This window comes from Lethenteron reissneri, chromosome 26 (assembly GCF_015708825.2).
Source record: "Lethenteron reissneri isolate LAM-NWPU_2019-01 chromosome 26, ASM1570882v1, whole genome shotgun sequence".
Lineage (NCBI taxonomy): Eukaryota > Metazoa > Chordata > Hyperoartia > Petromyzontiformes > Petromyzontidae > Lethenteron > Lethenteron reissneri.
In genome coordinates this window covers 23,485,722-23,508,075 of record NC_083804.1, presented here as the reverse complement: position 1 = coordinate 23,508,075, position 22,354 = coordinate 23,485,722, and the positions used below count along the sequence as shown (strand labels likewise).

General features: G+C 57.0%; 1 protein-coding gene across 1 annotated transcript in view; it reads right to left on the bottom strand.

Moving 5' to 3' along the window:
- LOC133347897 (nucleolar protein 4-like) overlaps positions 1 to 16,164 on the bottom strand; it is a 146,405-nt gene extending 130,241 nt beyond the window's left edge. Inside the window, exon 1 of the mRNA XM_061560632.1 lies at positions 15,748 to 16,164. Within this exon, the coding sequence (XP_061416616.1) occupies positions 15,748 to 16,062 (315 nt within the window). The 5' untranslated portion in view covers positions 16,063 to 16,164. The remainder of the gene's footprint in view (positions 1 to 15,747) is intronic.
- Positions 16,165 to 22,354: the final 6,190 nt, after the last annotated feature.

The following is a 22,354-nucleotide window of genomic DNA, read 5'->3' as shown; positions in this document are numbered from 1 at the left end:
CCCATCTCGTGAGATCTCGGAAGCGAAGATGCGTGACCTCCGGCACAACTGCATCCATCGTTCTGCACCGACCGGCGTGGGGAAGTATGGCCCTGACATCTCTCACGACTTGCGAGACGTGGGAGGTTGACGAAACGGGCTGAGCGTGTAAACGCTCGATTTGCCCCAGCAGTGGAGAGACCACGTCTGACAACGATGAAAGGCAAATCTAATGCATGCTCCACAAACATGGATAGATCGAAAATGTATATATTTTTCAACGATCCAAATTTGTCCATCTTAAAACTAAGCAGAGTTGATCCTGGTTAGTTCTTGGATGGGGGGGAGGGGTATGGGGAGGACCTCCACCAGGTCTTGCCAGGTGTTGCAGGCGTGCGGCTGCCAGTTGTGACGAGGAGCACGCCATCCTGAGTGTCGCCCGCTCGCGCAGGAGGCCCTCTCCAGGTGCTGGGGGCCCGTGTGCCTCAAGGAGCCAGGAGGCTCCCGTGAGTGGACTCGGCCGCACAGCCCCAGAGGACGCCCCCACCCCCCCCCCCCCCCCTTCGTGATCCATTGCGATGTCTGGCCATGAACCGCGACAATCATTTCGCGGCCCGAAGGCGGTAGAGAGTGAGCCTCGCCATTCTTCACAATTCACACAACAACGCTCAATTGCTTCTCGTCACTAAAGTGGCCGCGGCGTCGCCACGGCGCCTGTGCCAGGCTAGGTGCGCTTTGAGGTCACGTGACGTGTCGAAGGTTCGCTGGCAGCAGGTGACGGGACGGACCCGCTTGTTATTGGTCACCTGACTCAAATTACCGGCAGAAGCTCCCGTCTGCACTCCCACGCTGTTGCCACCTTGCTGTGTTTTATGCGCCCGGCAGTCGGCTCGTTGTTGTGAGATTTGCCCACACGCGCGCGCGTCATTTGTAACAAGTGCTCCTTTTCTCACGTGCATTTTCCTGAACGCTGCTGGGATGACTTGGATAACGATTACTGGCGTTAGGCACTACCACTAGAGTGCAAGGTACGTACAGTATATCCATATAGTCCGACATGATTTCACCCTATATTCCTTTTTTTTAAACCTATGAGCAGGTTGAGCAAGGCGACATTGGGTGCGAGGCACCAACATAATTCACCTCCGGAACAGCGTTCCGGACTGTTCCGGGAGAAATGAAGCAAAGGGAGAATAGCAAAAAAAAACAATTGGTCTCGCACGGGGACAAGCAGTCGACAGCACGGACGCCTGAGGGAGGGTCGGGTGGTTTGCGGGAGAGGGGCGGTGAGTTCAGGAGCACAGCGGCAGCAGCGGCAGATACCTCGCAGCGAGCGAAATTGACCGAGGATGTTTGACCGACGGCGTGACATTTACTAAAATATCGAGGTCTCCCCGTGAAGGAAAAAAAAGAAAAAAGAGAGCGAGAGAGAGGGGGGGCGGGGGGGCGGGGGGGCTGCCGATCCTCCCAGCGGACTTCAGCAGGGTCCGGGACGGTGCCGGCCCTGCGTTGTCGCGCACAGCGCGGGGCCTCGGGCGGTGCGCGACGGCGTCGTCTGTCCGAGCGGCGCGCACCGCGGGCACAGCGACCAGCAAGCAGAGGGGGGGGGGGGCGGCTGATGAACGCTTCCGCCTTACACTCGCGACGTCGCCCGCGCGCCCATCCCCGCTCCCTGCAAACAACAACTTTCTCTCTCCGCGCCTAATAAGGCATAATGCTAATCAGGTTCCGAAATCATTATCAGAGCCCCCCTTCTGGGAGGTGTCAAGTCCGAAGACTGGCCCCGCACGCTCGCTCTAATTGCATCGCATTCAGGCGCCCGCCCGGACCCACAGAAAAAATATATTTTGCGTCTGAGATTGGACTTGTCATCGTCAATATATAAACGCTCCCCCCCCCCCACTCCCACCACCCCCAACCCCCCCCCTACCCTTTCTTCTCTCTCTCTCTCTCTCTGCTCCTCCGCGCTCAAAGCGCATGCCTTTTAATTTGAATCGCGACTTCATTGCGCGCGCGCGCACACACACAGAGAGAGCAATGCGCCCGTCTGCTCACGCCGCGCGCGCGCGCGCGCGCGGCGTGAGCGCACCGATACACGAGCGAACGAGTCAACCGGCGCATGAGCCTGGGTCTCCCGTGTCGGCTCTCGGAAGCTAAGCGGAGGTGTTGAGCCTGGACTGCTGCCTGGTTGGGTGACGCTCGCACACAAGTGGCGTGTACGTTCGAGGCTGCCATGGCGCCGCGGAGTGGACAGTGGGGCGAGCGAAATATAAATTGTTGTCGAGTAGCGCCATGCTCCCACGTCTGCGTTCCCCGCGACCACCGAACAGCACTGACCCAACGTGGGGTCGCCAAGCAATCCCGTGTCCACACACGGCGAGCGGAGTCATCCTCCAGCCGTGGCGTTTACAGAGCGGCCGCACGCGTACACACGGACAGAGCGCGCGCTCATCAACATATGGAAACCCCTCCTCACACACACCCCACTGGCTCCCATTAATTCCAAACCGCATTGATGAACAATGTGAGCTGTTCACACCGGGGCTTTGTGAATGACTGCGGAGTGAAACGTGGATTTCGCCATTCTGAGCACGCGCTTCCCGTACGGGTCACACGCGCGAGACTATCGGAGAGGATTCCATTAATCAATCAGTTAAAGTCGTTTATTTATAACATGCGTGCAGGCGAGAGGAGCCAATTGAGACGGGGGAAAAAATACCTCCCTTTTCATGGAAAAGCGGGTATTTGTTAATGTCACGCCTCCTGTCACAGCCCCGTGCCAACTACGCAACTCCCTCACCCCGCCCCGCCCCCCGTGCTGTCGACTCCATGCTCAAATCCAGAATGAAAACTTCCCTCGTCCACATTGCCGATGAACGGTGCTCAATGCCAGCCGGAAGAGAGCTGGGAAACACCGCGGTTCCGGGAATTATTTGAGCAGCCAAGCCAACATCCACCCAGCCGCGTTTTGTTCTCACGACGCTGCGGTGGTGTGTAACAAAAAAAAAACTTGTCTACAATAAAGCGGGGTTGTTATAGAGATGCGTTCCTCGTACTCTCGTGGCAGTGCCTTACGTCGATAGCCCATGCCCCCGAGCCAGCCGAGTAGCATTCCGAAGAATATCGAGCGAGAAAATAAACTCCGCGCGTTGCTGTCTTCAAACAAGCGTCTTCAATCGCATCATAGCCCCAACGTTTCTTACCTACCGCATTGTTTTTGGTGGCCCCGTAGATCAAAGGTAGTCCCCTCGCCCTATACGAATGTATTATTATAATACGACCAATTATGAACCCAGAAGCGAACCAAAAGAGTCTAACGACTATGGTCGCGGGCGGTGTTTGTTGGGGGGGGGGGGGTATTTGGGGGTGTTTGCCCAGTGCCGTGCGGGAGAGTTTGACTTCGTGCGAGCGGTACCGGAGAACCCGGACCCCCCCCCCCCCCACCCGATGTGGGTGGGGGGTCACACTGACCAGCTGCCATCCCATGGCCCGCGCCTCGCCCTGGCCTGGCGGAGCAGCCCGTGGCGGTGGTGGCCACCCACCGAAGCACAAGCCGGGCTGGAGACCAGCGCCGCCGTGACCCCTGCTACGGGCACATCGACAAAAACAAAGACCCCCCCCCCCCGTATAGCCTCAACAGACTGTCGGGGCAAGTGCTGTTAGCGAGCACCTATGAAGGCTGGCATGGACACACGAGGGGGTGGGTGGCCAGCACCACAGCCAGCACCCCGGCCGCCTTTGTCTGCCCAGTGGCGATGTTTACACCTCGCACCAGGTACTCATTTTAGGCTGAGTCGACCTAGAGGAGGCCCAGAATCGGTTCAGATCATCGTCACCCAGGTGTTGGGAGGCCGTGAGTGGTGATCAAACCCGGATCGTTAGGTTAGTGGCGCAACGCGCTCACCGCTACACCACCACTCTCCCCTCGATACACGGCAGCATCCCGCACGCGGAGAGAGCCTCCGCAGAGAGTTCAGACTGAAGACTTCAGACTCAGCTGGTAAAGACGACTGAGCTAAGCAGCTCTTTTTACAAGGACGTCCAATTTATAAGTGGGGACAGAAGGAGCTGACTGTGCTCTTTATAAACTGTGCTCTTTATAAGCTGTGCTCTTTAGAAGCTGTGCTCGGAGCGAGGAGCACCTCTGAAAGCCCGCACGGCGCTCGGGGCGGGTGGCTGGTCAGCACCACCCCCGGCCGCCTTTGTCTCCCTCGTGGCGATTTTACACGCCACAACAGGTCCTCACTTGAGGTTGAGTCGACCTAGGGGAGGCCCAGGGCCGGTATCAGATCATCGTCACTTGGTGTTGGGAGGTCGTGATCGGGAATCGATTTCTGGTCGCCGGGTTGGCAGCGCAGCGCTAACCGCTTCACCGCCCTTCCCAACAAAAACACACAAAGGCAATACAAAGATCCACCGTATAGCCTTCGCAAACTGTTGGGGCAAGTGCTGTTAGCGAACACCTATGAAGGCCGGCACGGCACACGAGAGGTTGGGTGGCCAGCACCACGCCCGGCCGCCACTACACACAAACACGCACACAGACACGCGCACACAGACACGCGCCGTAATTATTAACCAATTAGTCCTCCGGCTAATTTAGCGTCACCCACTCTCACGTCGCGCGGGGCGGGGGGGGTCACTTGGCGAGAGATGCTTCGTGGTAGCCAGGAACCCTCCACGCACCCAGCCCGCCACCCACATCAGAGGCGACACGACGGGGGTGGTGGTGGTGCAGGCAGCTGGACTTGGCTTGCAACGTGGCCCCGTGATGCCCGTGTACAGTGCAACCACTGCTAGAGCTCCCTCTACCGGGGAGCCCTTTACCGCCGCCAGCAGTGGCGAGAGCAAGGCAGTTGCGGGGGCCGCGCCTCTGTCTTCTACCGGCGATTGTTCGGCCGAAACGCGGCGACAAACCACCGCCTGCTGTTAGCGTCACGCGTTGTACCAACGTTGTGTCGACTTGCCTATCGGTGTTTAGAAGGAGACTGAACCTTCAGCAGGAGCGGGGGGGGGGGTCATGACCCCCTGCCCCCCCGCGACGGGACGTCTGAGCCATATCTACGCAACGCGACGTGACTGGGTCTCTGTGACAAAGATCTTCATAGCCCGTCGGATTCCTGCCTGCAGACGAAACACATATGTTTTTGATTCTGCGTGGGAGAGCTCAAATGTGAGATGAGTCGTCTCAGCAATGCTCCCCAAGAGGAAGTGGAGCTGCAGCTTGAGACGGTAACTAGTTCTGGGCCACGGATCACTGGAGATGCCACCCCTCATTGTTGGTTTCTTCGCAACATTTGAATCGCATTGGATACGAATCGTGGACACGTGACATCGATTTGGTCAACACATGGCTGGGTGAAGAAGGGCTCCCCACCCCGCCTGGGTGTCGGGGTTTATTTAACTATACTTCACCGCGCTGGTCACTGCGGGCTGGTGAAGTGTGGAGGGGGGGTGGTTGAGGTGTCACTCGAGGCTGACGGTCGTGGACCCGCGTGCGATCGATCGCGCTCATTTCAGAGCACGGTGAATGGGATGCATTTAAATAAATACATTTTAAATTAACCTCGCTTCATAACAACAACAACAAACCTAGACAACATTGTGGCATCGATAGTGGTGATGATGGCATTGCCTTGGTCGCATCTATCAGATGACACGAATCACCGTTGCGGAATTAATGAACGATTATAAAGCAGACTCGTGCCCACTCCGCGCGAGCAGGGCTCCTGCAAACCCGACTCCTGGGACAATCTCGCCGTCCCTGGAGACTCACGCTCACAAACAGTGCGTAAAGCACACTCCCACTGAGCACCATCACGCCACGATGATGTTGACGATGATGGACATGCCGATGATGACCGCAATGACCATTGTCCGGATGACGTGACGGCAGCATGACTAATTGGCACGCAGGAGCGTCAGCGGTGGAGCGTGGTCGGGATGAGTCCTGGTCCAAGGAACTAAATTGGGTTCACTCGCTATCCGACTTACCCCCCCCACCCCCCTTCTCTCTTCGTAGTCCCGGCGCCTGGGCTACTTCGGCCCGTGGCTTCCTGTGCAGTCGCAACGCCTGTACACCGCTGGATAGATGCTATGCCAGTCGATGGGTCTCTTTGCAGTCTATGGGTCACGTGATAAATGTTTGAATCACAGCAGTGGCGTAACGTGGTTGGTCTGCTCCCCCCAGCCCTTAATGTCCAATTTCTCGCCCCCCCCCCCCCCCGCTAATGGAGGGGGGAGGAGGAGGTCGGGTATGGGTCGGATTTTCCAGCGACGTCTGCCTGGAGGCATCCCAGTGCGCAGTGTCACGGAGCAAGACAGCTGGCCCGCACCGAGACGCAGAGACTCAACGCGATCGTCGATAACGCCGTGGCCCTACATAAGGCGGCGGGGGGGGGGCAAAATATAAATTGGCGACCTCTCTGGCGATGGCCCCTTTCTTCTTAGCCCGTGGCCATTCCCGGAAACGGCGCCTCTAGCGTCCTTTCCTTTCTCAAGGCGACGGTGTTGTTACTGACGGGCGTGTTGGGGTTGTTAGTTAATTGTGTTTTGTGCGCCACCGATAAACTCAGCAGCAGCATCGCCACCAGATCACGTGCTTGATTTTCGCAGAGAAGCACGGTCTCTCATCTACCGACTCATCTCCTCCCCGTCCGCCCCTGGGTGTTTTTGCAGGACATACGCACGGACCAGCACTGTGTCTGTCCTGTCCTGGGCCTCCCCTAGGTCGACTCAGTCTCAAATAAGTAATATATCTGGCGCGGCATCTAAACATCAAATGCATCACCGCGCTGTGGACAGGCCCCGGTGCCGATTGGGAGCGCCGTGTTCTCTATCTGACAGCAGCTGCGTGTGCTGTCTTGCCTGTGTGTGTGTCTGTCTGTCTAGAGGGAGCGGTGGCACAGCGGTTAGCGCGCTACGTTAACGAACGAATCCGACCACCGGAGTTGGATTCCCAGAGAGGGCTAACATCAGTGGCTCTGTGGTGTCCGAGTCTCATCGCTTATCCTGGGCCGCTTCTAGGCTGCATGGGTTTGAGATGAGTGCTGGGTGCGATGCATAAACATCAGCAGTGGTGAGACAAATACGGCCGCGGCGACCATGGAGGTGAGTAGATCCACTCCCTCGTGCGCCGTTATGGACTTAATAGGTGCTCGCTAACAGCACTTGCCCCAACAGTTGTTGCGCGTGTGATGTGTATACCAGTGTGTTTCTGATTTTAGCAATCGTGGGTAATTAATAGGAATGTATTATCTTGCCGAGACGGAAAGAAAGAATCGATGTTGCGAATCACTGATTGAATAACACACACACACACACATCTTAAAGATGGTCACTCACCCGAAACGTCAAAGCTTTGTTTTTCTTAATTGTGTGTATATTTATTTGGAATATAGACTGAGTTGTGTCTTCTACACGGGCGTGTGATCGTTTGGCCCAGTATTCACCATACCTGTCAATACTGTACACACACCTGCCGTGAAACGCACGTGGCCATATATGGTATCGATTCGCTTCGGGAAGTGCGCGGGGGCTATTGGATCATACTTCACCACTATTTAAACGAAACTAAAAATATATATATATTTACCATGTGAGGCCCGGTGAGCTACAGAGCTATTTTTCAGAAGCGACCTGGCCACCAATGATAGCTCAAACAAAGTGGTGTATCATGTGGTAATGCAGAGCGGCAGCCAAATGTTCTGAACGCGTGTTTCTAAATCTGGAGGGGGGGGGGGAGAAAAACCCAGGGTGGGGATCGGGATCGAACCCACGACCTCCTGTGTACCGGGCGAGGTAGTTAACATCTCGCCACCGCGGCGCCCTAGAGTGGGATGGGCGAATCGTCACGCCGCTCACCATCACCACCATCATCACCATCATCATCACCATCATCACCATCACCACCATCACCATCATCACCATCACCACCATCACCATCATCACCATCATCATCACCATCACCACCATCATCATCATCATCACCACCATCATCACCATCACCACCATCACCACCATCACCACCATCACCATCATCACCACCATCATCACCACCACCATCATCATCATCATCACCACCATCACCATCATCACCACCATCACCAACATCACCATCATCATCACCATCACCACCATCATCACCACCACCATCATCACCATCATCACCATCATCATCACCATCACCACCATCATCACCACCACCATCATCATCATCACCACCATCATCACCATCATCATCATCACCACCATTATAACCACCATCATCATCATCACCACCATCATCATCACCACCATCATCATCACCACCATCACCATCATCACCATCATCATCATCACCACCATTATAACCACCATCACCATCATCACCATCATCATCACCACCATCATCATTACCACCATCACCACCATCACAATCATCACCATCAACATTACCATCACCACCATCACCATCATCACCATCATCATCACCATCATCACCACCATCAACATCGCCATCATCACCATCATCACCATCATCATCATCACCACCATCACCATCATCATCACCACCACCATCATCACCACCATCACCACCATCACCATCATCACCACCATCACCATCATCACCACCATCACCATCATCACCACTATCACCACCATCACCATCATCACCACCATCACCACCACCATCACCATCGTCACCATCACCGTCATCGCCTGCACCCCCCAAACATATTTGGTTCCCCTCCCCTCTGTCCACCCGCCACCTCTCAGCCATCCGTCCCCCCCATCTTCCACTTAGCCCGTGGAAGCACCCCCCCCCCCCCTGTCTCTCGTCTGCTTTACTGCCGCTCTAACTCACTGGGCTGTGTTTCATGCGCGCTTTGTTGCATTAAAACGCCGTGGAAATAGCACATTTGATGGTGGTGACGTTGGTGATGGTGGCGATGTTCGTGATCGTGGCGATTGTGTGGAGAGGGGGGGTGATTGTGGTGATGGTGATGGCGGTGGTGATGGTGATGATAGTGATGGCGGTGATTGATGGCGGTGGTTGATGGTGGTTATGGTGGTGATGATGGTGGTGATGGTTGTGATGGTAGTGATAACGGTGGTCATACTGATGATGGCGGTGGTGACGGATGTGGTTGATGGTGATGGCGGTGGTGATGGTGGTGGATGTGGTTGATGATGATGGCGGTGCTGATGGCGGTGCTGATGGTGGTGATGTGCTGCTCGTGTTGTCGTGGCGCTCTGATTGTGAACACAGCCAACAGGTGACAACCGCCGCGTGTTTTTCTCTTAAAATGCATGCGCTGCTGTGCGCATGCGCACTCACATGCGAACACACACACATACACACTCAATCACACGTACATGCGAACACACACACACACATACACACTCAATCACGCGTACATACGAACACACACACACGCGCGCGCACTCGGGCCACTCGCAAAACCCACACGCACGCCCACTCACACGCACGCACGCGCGCGCGCCCACTCACATACGGACAAAGACCCCCCGTGTAGCCTGAACAGACTTTTGGGGCAAGTGCTTTTTAGCGAGTAAGCACCCCCATGAAGGCCGGCACGGCGCACGAGGTGGGTGGCGAACACCACGCCCGGCCGCCTTTGTCTCCCTCGTGGTGATGTTTACGACAGGCACGCGCCCACCCACCCACCCGCGCGCGCGCGCCAGCGATGCATGCAACACATGCTCTCGGTTTTGTTCCGTAAGCCGCGCGGAGCAGCCTATCCTCCCCGCGCTGCTCTTCGCGGGGGGGATGTGGAGGTGGGGGGAGAGGGCGGGGGGGATGTGGAGGTGGGGGGAGAGGGCGGGGTGGGGGTGGGGGTGGGGTGGGGTGGGGGTGGGGTGGGGGGTGGGGGGTGGGGGGTCCGCGCGACACTTCGAGCGCAGACCGCGCCGCGCGCGAGTCGCGAGTCGGTCCCGGGGCGGCTCCTCGCATCGACGGATGGGAGTAGGGACTGGCGGGGGTGGGAGCGAGTGGGACGGGGTGTTGTGGGGCTCTAGAGGCGGGGGGTGCACGGAGGGGGGGGGGGTTTGATGTGGGAAGGGGAGGGCGAGGTGGGTGGAGGGGAATGGGGGGGGTGCTCTCTGGCCGGAGCGATGAGCGAGGGGGGAGGGAGGGAGGGGAGGTGAAGAGGGAGAGAGGGAGAGGGAGGGAGGGTGCCTTTTGCTCGTATCCGTCCCGCGCATCGCCACGTCGCTTAGAGCCGATCCCCAAGTTCTCGCGACTGCCGAGGAAGGTCCCGGGGATAATCGATTGTTCTGACCGCGCGCAATCTCTCCCGCAACAATCCACTCACCCGCCGCACACTTTCCCCTCCACCCACTCACCTCCCTTCTTCACCAGCTCGTCCACCCACTCACCTCCCCCTTCACCAGCTCGTCCACCCACTCACCTCACCCTACCCCCTCCATCCACCCCATGCACATTCACCCCCCCCCCCCCCCGCGCGCCCTGTCCCATTGGCTATGACGGCGCGGGGGGCCGCAACGCGCACGCAATCTACACGTGTGTGTGTATAGACGTGTGTGTGTAGATGTGTGTGTGTGTAGACGCGTGTGTGTGTAGACGTGTGTGTGTGTAGACGTGTGTGTGTATCTGTGTGTGTAGACGTGTGTGTGTGTCTGTATGTGTAGACGTGTGTGTGTGTGTGTAGACGTGTGTGTCTGTATGTGTAGACGTGTGTGTGTGTAGACGTGTGTGTAGACGTGTGCGTGTGTATGTGTAGACGTGTGTGTGTATATGGGTGTATGTCTGTGTGTGTAGACGTGTGTGTGTGTCTGTGTGTGCAGAGGTGTGTGTGTCTGTGTGTGGGTGTACACGTGCGTATGCGTCTGTGTGTGTAGACATGTGTGTGTGTCTGTGGGTGTATACGTGTGTGTGCGTCTGTGTGTGCGTTTGCTCAAATCACTATTTGCTGTGCGCGCTTTCGGACCGAGTTGGCCCTTGCGTGCGCCCGCGTGTCCTGTGCGTGGGTGGAAGCGTGGGTTGTTGTGTGGGTGGTAGTGTGGGTGGGTGCATGCGTGGGTGGAAGCGTGGGTGGGTGCATGCGTGGGTGGTTGTGTGGGTGGTTGTGTGCGTGGTTGTGTGGGTGGGTGCATGCGTGGGTGGGTGCATGCGTGGGTGGAAGCGTGGGTGGTTGTGTGGGTGGTTGTGTGGGTGGTTGTGTGGGTGGGTGCATGCGTGGGTGGGTGCATGCGTGGGTGGAAGCGTGGGTGGTTGTGTGGGTGGTTGTGTGGGTGGGTGCATGCGTGGGTGGAAGCGTGGGTGGTTGTGTGGGTGGTTGTGTGGGTGGAAGCGTGGGTGGTTGTGTGGGTGGATGTGTGAGTGGGTGCGTGGGTGGGTGGGCGCCTGGCTGGCTGCGTGCGGGTGTTTGGTGCGTGCCTGCGTATTTGGCTGGGTTCATGCGTCCATGGGATGAGTGGGTGTGTGGTTGGGTGTCAGCACCCCAGCCCGGGCAGGCGGAGTGAGCTTGCAGCAGCAGCAGCGGCAGCGGCGCCCAGCGCTGTAGCCGACAGCGCAGTCGGCGAGCAGAGCCGTTCCCAGCCGCCGCGCCGCTCTCACACATTCTCCCTCTCTCCCTCCCTCCTCACCCTGACACCCCTCCTCTCCCTCCTCACCATCCCGTCTCTAATTACATCGTGTACGTCCTGGCTACGGAGCCACCATAGCGCTTGCACCACCGCGACATGATGCATCCGAGCTAATTAGTGGTGGGGAGGAGGAGGAGGAAGAGTGGGGTGGGGGGCTGGTGGGGGGTTGGTGGGGGGGAGGGTGATCTTTTTTGTTGTCCTGGTGTAAAAGCCGTTTCAAAACAAGGCTCTGCTCCCAGTGGGGTCACAGTCGCCCATGCTCTGATTTTTAAAGAATTATTATTATTTCTTTCTCTTTTTTTTCAGTCGGTTTTTTTCTCTCCTCTCTCTCTCTCCTCTCTCTCCCCCCTCTCTCTCTCTCTGCACAAATCGTCAAAGGAATACGCCGTGGCTCGTTCTCGCTGCGGCGAACAGGTGTGAGGGCAGTGTCTCTCTCTCTCTCCCCCTCTGTCTCTCACTCTCTCTGGGGAGGCGATGCCCACCAGAGGTCGGAGCAAACCTCTCCGTGCTCCCAGTGGCGAAAGCGGAAAACAGGCGATGCCGGCCCCAGGGGTGGGTGTTAGTGTGGGTTGTGTGTTGGCGTGGGGAGCGGTGGCGCAGCGGTTAGGGCACAGCGCCACGAACCCGGCGTTCCCAGTTCGATTCCAGCTCGCAGCCACCAACACTTGTAAGGGTTATCCGAACTGCTCCTGGGCATCTCCTAGGTCAACGCAATCTCAAACGAGGGCCTGTTGTGGTGTGTAAACATCGCCACTAGAGAGACAAACGCGGCCGGGCGTAGTGCTGGCCACCCACCTCTTCGTGTGCCGTTCCGGCCTTCATAGGTAGTCGCTAACAGCACTTGTCTCAAAAAGTCTGTGAAGGCTACACGGGGGGTCTTTGTCTTGTGTGTTGGTACTTGCTGAGGCATTGTTGGCCCAAATTGGCGTATCGGTACCATCCAGGGTGGCAAATGTTAACCGTTTTTTTTTTGTTGAAACAATCTTACGAATTTTTGTTTATGGTACCAATGTACACCGCGGGAGATTAATTTTATTTAACGAGAAAAAAATAGGTAACAAAAAAAACAACGGTCACCGTAAGTTTGTTCGATAAGGCAATCTATAATTGTGTTAATAAAACAAGGGCACTAATGCGACACGAAACATCTGCCAAATGTGAGAATGAATGGGGATGTCGTGCGGCTATCCAACAGTCAAGCACGCGGCGGCTCTTCTCCGGCCGTGGCGGGCACCGCCCTTGCCTCGCGGGTGGTGGTCGCTGGCGAAATTCGCCACCTCAAGCGGAGCCGACCCACCGGGCGACCCACCCCGTGCGTGGCTCATGGGGCCCTGAATGTGTGCGCAGAGGGAACGTCCTTCATTCGCGCATCAATACAAATTAAACACGGAGAGGGAGATTTCCAAAGCGTGCGGTTAACTACCCCCCCCCCCCCCCCACTTAAACACCCACATGATAATATATTATTTATATATTTACATCCATCATCTTTAAATAGACCCGTGAAGGCGTCGGTAAAGTAGGTGTTATGAGCCGAGCCGTGGTCTGGTGTGGACGGTGGGAGCCTGCGCGTGCGCGTGGGAAGCGGTAGCGCTGTGGTTCGTGCACCTCGCTACGATCCCGGCGACCCGCGCACAACCCAACCCAGTAGCGAATAATTGAAACGGTCCTGGACCTCCCCCTCGGTCGGCTCAGCCTTTAATGAGTACCTGATGCGGTATGTGAAACAAAATCACCGGGGGAGACAAAGGCGGCCGGGCGTGGGGCTGGCCACCCACCCGCACGTGTGCCGCGCCGGCCTTCATAGTTAGCAACAGTTGCCCCAACAGACTTCGTTGGCTACACGAGGTGGTCTTTGTTTTCACTTAAAATCTGCGCTGCATAAGTGATGCGCTGTATAAGAGCGCACGATGCACTTTACCCTGACCCCATGGCTTGATGTGACCGTCGCGGTATGGGTCGTTGTTGGCTCGCTGGATGGGTAGATGGGAGGGTGAGTTGGGTGGTGGGGTGGATTGGGAGGGTGAGTTGGGTAGTGGGGTGGATTGGGAGGGTGAGTTTGGTGGTGGGGTGGATTGGGAGGGTGAGTTGGGTGGTGGGGTGGATTGGGAGGGTGAGTTGGGTGGTGAGGTGGATTGGGAGGGTGAGTTTGGTGGTGGGGTGGATTGGGAGGGTGAGTTGGGTGGTGGGGTGGATTGGGAGGGTGAGTTGGGTGGTGGGGTGGATTGGGAAGGTCAGTTGGGTAGTGGGGTGGATTGGGAGGGTGAGTTTGGTGGTGGGGTGGATTGGGAGGGTGAGTTGGGTGGTGGGGTGGATTGGGAGGGTGAGTTGGGTGGTGGGGTGGATTGGGAGGGTGAGTTGGGTGGTGGAGTGGATTGGGAGGGTGAGTTGGGTGGTGGGGTGGATTGGGAGGGTGAGTTGGGTGGTGGTGTGGATTGGGAGGGTGAGTTGGGTGGTGGGGTGTATTGGGAGGGTGAGTTTGGTGGTGGGGTTGATGGTTGCCGCGACTGGAGGTTGGGTTGGTTGAGGGTTGGGGGAGTGCAAGGAGGGGTCCTGATCGAGTGGCTGTGGATGCTACGCGACGCTGAGCCACTGTGATGATGGGGCCCATGTCCATCGGCTCTGCGCGTTGTTTTGTGATGCTGCTGCGTTGGCAGTAGTGCGCAAATAAAAAACAAATGGGACACATTCGTCATTAGCACCGTGGACTTACAAATACAATATAGGACACACATTATTTTGCGTCCTAAGCTGAACGTGATTTTTTTCTTCCTTTCAAGGCTATGCGTCGAGTGCTGTGGTCTATGCAGCGCATGTAAACACGCGTGTTTACACGCGTGTTTACATGCGTGTCGTGTGTCTGCGTGGCGGCCCGTCATGACACCTGTGCGTGCATTTATTTATTTATTTGCTCGGCCCTATTCACCGTCATCCCTCTCGGGCGTACGCAAGCGGTGCGCAGAAGCGCGCTGGGTGCCGATGTGGCTAACGTGGGAGTGCGTGTGTGTGTGTAAGTGCCTGCCACTGTGTGTGTGTGTGTGTGAGCGTTTATTAGCGTGTGTGTGTGGAAGTGCCTGTCACTATGTGTGTGTGTGAGCGTGTGTGTGTGTGGAGGGGGGGGGCGCAGTAGTGTAGCGGCTAGAGCGCTGCGCTACGAACCCGACCACCCGAGTTCGATTCCCGATTATCTGAACTGCTGCTGGGGCCTGCCCTAGGTCAACTTAGCCTCAAGTGAGTACCTTGTGTGGTGTAATGTGTGAACATCGCAACTAGGGAGACAAAGGCGGTCGGGCGTGGTGCTGACCTCTCACCCCCTCTTGTACTGTGCCGGCCTTCAGAGGTGCTCGCTAACAGTACGTGTGTTGAGTGCGTGGGCAGTGGCTCGTGTGCGTGTGAGAGCGCGCGCGTGTGTGTGTGTGTCAGTCTCTGTGTGTATGTATGTGTCAGTCCGTGTGTATGTGTGTGTCAGTCCCTGTGTGTCTGTGCTTCACCTGGGATGGGTATCTCTGACACACGCTCTCACAGAAACTCACACACGCACATGTACACACACACACGCGCGCGATGTGCTTCTGTGCACATCCGGGCAGTTGGCCGGTGATATGCAGTATGCATACACAGTACACTGCTGTGAGACGATAGACTGTATTGGAGACCCTTAGGCTGAAGCAGGCGGTGCAGTCGCGACCAGGGTTAGACATTGACGAAAGCGCAGACAACGCGCGCGCACACAAAGACAAAGATCCCCCGTGTAGCCTTAACGGACTTGTGGGGCAAGTGCTGTTAGCGAACACCTATGAAGGCCGAGACGGCACCCAAGTAGGTGAGTGGCCAGCACCAGGCACACGCAGACACTCACACACTTATCGACACGCGCACACACTCACGCACTTATCGACACGCGCACATGCGCGCAGCGCTACCCCAAATAACATCGCAACCATAGCAGCGCAGGTAGGGGGTGTTCAGCACGGGAGACGCGAGAAGACGGCGTCACGCACACCGACATTGCCACAGTGAGACACGGGCCAGCGAAACACGGAATAGCGAGACACGAACAAGCAACAGCGAAACACGGGACGTTGAGACACGGGACGTGGAAACTCGGGACAGCACGGGACCCCGGGCGCTGACCCCCCCCCCCCACCCCGCACTGACCATCGTCTTCACGGGCACGTGGAGCCGAGGGGCCGAGACGTCGGCCTCTCCGCCGAGCTGGAAGCCCTTGGACCGAACCCAGAACTTAAATTTGGCGTTGTCTCCGGACGCCGCCTCGCCTCCGCTCAGTAGCTGCACGATGCGTTGGTACTTCTTGCGCGTGACCGTCTTTGTCTTCCCGGCGTCGCCGTACGTGCGCAGGCACCATTCCTGGAAGGAGCGGAAAGTGCCGCTTCGCCGCCGCCAGCGCGGCCCGCTCGGCGCCACCGCCACCGCCTTGGCGTCACCCAGGGATGAGGAGCGGTGTTCGGACATGTCCCTCCCTCTCCTCCCTCCCTCCGTCTCTCCCACACTCTCTCACCCTCTCTCGCCCTCTCTCTCTCTCCCGCTCCTCGCTCGCTCGCCGCTCGCCCTCCGCGTTGCACCTGCCCGAGCGCGAGCCTCCTCCCGTCCGTCTTTCTCTCCCCCCCTTCCTTGTGCTGAGCCCCCTGCGCTCCCCTCGCTTCTCCACGCCTCTCCCTCCCGCCCGCCCGCCCTCTCTGGGTGCTCACGGCGGCGGTGGCAGCAGCAGTCGCGCTGCTTCCACGCAGAGAAGCAGCAGCAGCGACGACGATGGTGACGATGGTGCTGCTTCTGCTGCTATAAAATATTCTACAAATGCTCGCAGGAGTGTTAATTGCCTCTGGGTCAAGCACAGACCCTCTACCTCCTCCTGCTTTCTCTCCGCCCACCTCCAAAAATATTTACCAAATGAATAACGGTCGCCAAATGTTCGAATCGAAGGCGAGAGAGGGGACACGCTGGAGAGAGGCGCGTGGCGCTGATGAGAGAACGAGCGAGAGAGGAGGAGGGTCGCGGGCTGCCTGGGTCGGTGCGCCGCGCAGGACATCCCCGTTGCGGCGGGACCCGGGTAGGAGGATGTGGAAGGCGGAGGAGGTGTATGTATGGCTGGGCTGGGGGAGGGGCCATGGGCTTCCCTCTCCCATCCTCCTCCCCCCCACATACAACCCTACACCCCCCCCCCCATTCCTACCATCCCCTCCACCAAACACCCCCCCCCCGCCCCCTCGAGTACGCGCCACCCATCCATAGACCGCTGCTCCGTCTCGCCTCCCACGATCTCCCCCCCACCTCTCTCCACCCCCCACCCCATCCCGGCCTCTCCCCTAATTCCACCCACGAACACCGCCACGGCCCCCCCCCCCCACCGAGCTCCGTGCTCTTGCAGCGCTCGATTGGAGGACGGAGCCAAAGTTTCTGTGGTTACGGCCAATCAGCCGCGCCTGTCCCGGCTGTCCCATTTAGGAATGCTCGCCGCTCGCCGCCACAGCCACAGCCGCCACTGCGGCTGCATTGCCGAGTCACTGCGCGCTCGATTCGGCCGCGGGTGCAGCGGCGGCAGCAGCAGCAGCAGCGCCCTGGAGCGCGCCGACCCCGGCGCGTGCACGTGTGCGCTGTCTTTGGAGCGGTGGCGCAAGCGGTTAGCGCGTTTGGGCTACGAACCCCGGGCGACCCGAGTTCGATTCCGGCTCACGACCAACAACAGTGGCGAATGTCTGAGCTGGTGCTGTGTCTCCCCGTTAGGTTGACTCATCCCCAAAATGAGTACCTGGTGCGGTCTGTAAACATCGCCACTGGTGGTCCTGGCTACCCACGCCCTGGCGTGCCGTTCCGGCCTTCATAGGTGCTCGCTAACAGCACTTGCCCCAACATTATGTTAAAGCTATACGGGGGGGCTTTGTCTTCGTTTGGAGCGGTGGCACGGCGGTTAGCGCACTGCGCTGCGAACCCCACCGTGCGATTTTGATTGCCGCGCTTGTGGCCAACATCGGTGGCGAATATCTGGAACGGTTCCGGGGCCTCTTCTAGGTCGACCTAGCCTTAAATGACCCCTTTTGTGTGGTGTGTGTGTGTACATCACTACTGGGGAGACAAAGGCGACCGGGCGTGGCGCAGAGTGTGCCGGCTACACGGGAGCGGTGGGACGGTATTGTGCACCAGTGTCCGATAGCGCGACCCGGCAGGTGTCCTTGTGTGTGCTCATTCAGTCCAGGCAGGGATAGATACAGTATCTAATAAATACTGCACGCGTGGTGTGCTCTGGTGCCGCATGTGACGCTGTGTGGGCACACGTGCGCACTCTCGTGGTGTCCCGTAGCTGATGAGATTTTTTTGCGAGGCGAGGAGGGCAATTAGCCCCCGCGCCTTTCGGAAAGCAGCGTTCGTACAACGTCGTCACGCAATCACACAGAATCACGCACATGCACAACCACGCGTGCATATTCACACACATGCCCAATCAGACGTGCACAATCACACATAATCACACATGCACAATCACACATACACAATCACACACATGCACAACCACGCGTGCATATTCACACACATGCCCAATCAGACGTGCACAATCACACATAATCACACATGCACAATCACACATACACAATCACACACATGCACAATCACACATAATCACACATGCACAATCACACACATGCACAATCACACACATGCACAATCACACATAATCACACATGCACAACCACGCATAATCACACATGCACAATCACACACATGCACAACCACGCATGCACAATCACACATACACAATCACACACATGCACAATCACAAAGATCCCCCGTATAGCCTTAACAGACTATCGGGGCAAGTGCTGATTGCGAGCACCTTTGAAGGCCGGAATGGTACACGAGGGGGTGGGTGGCCAGCAACACGCCCGGCCGCCTTTGTCTCCCCAGTAGCGATGTTCATACACCACCCCATGTACTCATTTGAGCCTAAATCGACGTAGGGGAGGCCCAGGACCGCTTCAAATAATCATCACTGATGTTGGCCGTGAGCGCGAATTCAACTCGAGTCGCCCTATACCACCACACTACCGCTTCCCCCACTCGTACACAAACACGCGCGCGCACGTGTGCACACTCACACATGCCCACAATCGTACGTACAGTGCAATACGCACGCACACACGGGGTAACACGTCAGTGTCGCTACGATTATTTTTCGCTTTGCACGGGGATCGGCCGAGAGCGGGTACCGGGAGCGGCACCCTTCCAAAATAAAAGCCTCGCCCCCCCCCCCCACCCCCGGACCTCCTCCCCCCCCCCATCGCCCCCCCCCCTCCCATGCGCGGCCCGTTGTCACCACTCCGAAGTCAGGGAACGAGAGCGCTAATTTAAAGCGACGCGTGACCAAGGCAGCGGCGCGTCGGCTGTCGGGCTGCGGGAGAGGAAACACAAAAACAGATAAAATCGCACGAACATCGCGAGGAAGGAACCGGTGGAAAAAAAATTGTTGTTATTTTAATTGTAAAAAAAATTGCTGTGATTTTCACAAGACGCATCTGCGTGCACGCGCGGCTTTTGCAAAAGCGAGGGCTTCTATTTTGTAATGTCAGGGGCCAGCTCTGTTCCGTGGTGCGAGGCGCTCTCTCTCTGTGAGCAGCAGCAGTCGAAGCAGCAGCAGCAGCAGGAGACGGAGATCGCGAATGAGCGCTGCGACGTCCTCGCGGGGAATCCAACGAACTCGGCTGCCCTGTTTGTATATAAAAAGAAAAGATACAGGTGCAGCCTTGCAATTGTCTGCTCACGTCACTGCTGTCGGAAGGACCCTCCGCTCGATTTCGTTTTCGAGCGACAGTGCCACAGTTTTTTTTCCGAAATGATAGGAAAGGAGAGAAACTTCACCATTCCCAAGCCAGGACAGACGAACTCCCCTCCGTGCCGTTCAGTGGCCGATCAAGTCTCCCATCTCCCTCGCTCCTCTCTCGTGGTACAGCCGTCAGTCTGCCTGCAACCCCGCCCCTCTCAACGCCCTCGGTTGCAGTTTGGGCAAACGGTGTACCGTGGAATGAAGGTTGAGAAGCACTGCTCTCGCCTCGTCCTGTTCCACAGTGGCCAGGCGTCTTGTGTGTGAGTGCCCCACACTTTACCCCACACCGTTCGCGACCCGCCATCTGTATGCGGTGATCTGCCAGCCCTCGCTTAGAGGCTACCACGCGCGTAGCCGCCACCGCCCTGTTGTGACCTGCAGTGTGGTGAGCCGGTGAGTGACTGGCTGAGTCCACCTGGCGGAGGCCCAGGACCAATTCAGATACTCGTCACTGGCGTTGGTGGCCGTGAGCGGGAATCGAACTCGGATGGTCGTGTTTGTAGTGCGGCGCGCTAACCGCTGCGCCACCGCTCCCCACGCACGCACACGAGATGGAGTGGTCACGCAGTGGTTATTGCACTGTACTATGATCCCGTGCCACCTGAGTTCGATTTCCCAGCCACGGCTAATATTAGCGGTGAATGATGCCATGCTAATCCTGGGCTTCCCGTGGGCCTCCGCTAGATCGACTCGGCCTTTAATGTGGTACCCGGTGCGGTTTGTGACGAACACGTCAGCACCGGAGAGATACCTCGTCTGCGAGAGGTTATAGCCCGACAACCCAAGACGACTCGCGCGCACAAGTCGCCTTTTGCGGAGCATTCGCTAACAGCACTTGCCCCCCCCCCCCCAGCAAATCTGCACGCCTATACGGGGGATCTTTGTCTTTGGTGCTCTGTGTGTGTGTGCTAAAGGAAGAGAAGATCAGCGGTCGCCCCGATAGCGCTGCGTGCGGCGTGCGAGATAAAGACGGCGCTAAATCGGGGCTCTCCGCCTCTCGTGAGATCGCTCCGAGCCTCGCCCCACGGACCCCCCCCCCCCCCCGGCACGCCTCTCCAGCGCGCTACGGCGTTGACATGGTCCGCTCCCGGCTCTCCCCCCACACCTCACATCACCACCTTTAGCCAATTAGTTCGATTATTTTGCTGCTCTACGTTTCCACGTGATAATAAGCTGATAGATCAGTGGGCTTTACCTGGGAAAATGAAAAAAGAATAGTTTTGTTTTATTTGTGTACGTTTTGTAAGTGATTTGTTTAGCTTCCCTATACTTTGCACTCTCCGTCGTGTTTTTTTATATTGTTTATTGTTGTAAAGTTTTGACCCGCCCCTACTGGACATCTGTAAAAAAAGAGCTTTATAGCTAATCTGATTCCTCCGGTGTTAATACATATTCTGATTCAATGAAGACAATTCCCTGCCACGGAATCACACCGAATGCTCCCAATCTCGCCGGATCTGGGAGGCTAAATATGGTTGCGCCTACGTGCGAGCGAGTAAGACACGATAATAGCATCATCCAGAAATTGATTCTCTTGAATGTATCTGCGCGGGAGCTTTGAATGTGGAAATGGTGATAAAAAATCTCTAATGCAGTACCCTGCTCAAAAGGAGGTCTTGAGACCCTGCGAGACGTCGCGTTGATAAATCGTTACGCGCGATTCAAGGTCGTTCACAACAGTCACGAATGCATCCATAATAGAGGGGTTTTTTATAGTTAGATCGCGTAAAAATATAAATGTTGTGTCGTTAAAACCCGCCACCACCCGACACAGCCAACTAGTAAGGGTTGTCACGTCAACAGAACGTGGTCAATTCGTCACTAGTACAGCACACCGGTGTGTTGGAGAGCCAAGCCACAACATTGACAATCTGAGTACGACGTTTCGCCAGTAATTACAACTAGCTTCATCAGGCGACAGCCAGATTTGTCCGCCTGTTTCGTTCCTTATATATAGACGCAGATGTGGTGACCACGCTTCTGTGCTCTTGTGCAAAGTGGGGGGGGGGGGGGTTAATGAACTGCGTGTGGTGTTACCTTTGAATCTCTGCATAGTTTGAGGAACGCCAGTGAAGACAACAGTTTCATCTGCTTAATTTGGAGTTTCTCCAATTTTCTGGTTTGAAGAAAAGTCTCGTCCCCATAGAGGTGAGTCAGTTTAACACGTAAACTCACGTAGGCACTCCACTGTTGTTGTTGATGTTGTTGTTGTTGGTGAACCCTCATTCGCCCACTGCTGTGGCAGAGGGACGCTGTGTGTGTCTGCGTGCCAGGGTGTCGCGCCTGGACACGCGCGCGCTGCAATGGAAAAGCCGTGACCTGCGGCTCGATTGACTCGTTCAATGTTTTAGTGACATCTCCCCCCCCCCCCACCCACTAAAGAGGGCATCGCGATGCTTTGCGGTATAAATGCGACGAAATCAAGACGCATGTGAAAAATATCAAAACACGAGGGGACATCCTCAAGGAAACGCTGCTGCTGCTGCATTGGTTCACGTGAGTTCGCATCAATCCAGACGGACAAAGACAAAGATCCCCCGCATAGCCTGAGCAGACTGTTGGGGCAAGTGCTGTTAGCGAGCACCAATGATGGCCGGCACGGCACACGAGGGGGTGGGTGGCCAAGACTTGCGCCCGGCCGCCTTTGTCTCCCCTAGTGGCGATGTTTACACACCATTGCACCAGGTACTCGTTTGAGGCTGAGTCGACCTAGGGGGAGGCCCACGACCGGTTCAGATAATCGTCGCTGGTGTTGGCCGTGAGCGGGAATCGAACTCGAGTCGCCGGGTTTGGTAGTGCAACAATCGCTACACCACCGCTCCCCACGACGGACACACAGACACACACTCACACAGACACACACTCACACAGACACACACACACGGGCACACACACAGAAAGCTGACGATACGCGCTCAGGACCAGGTCTCA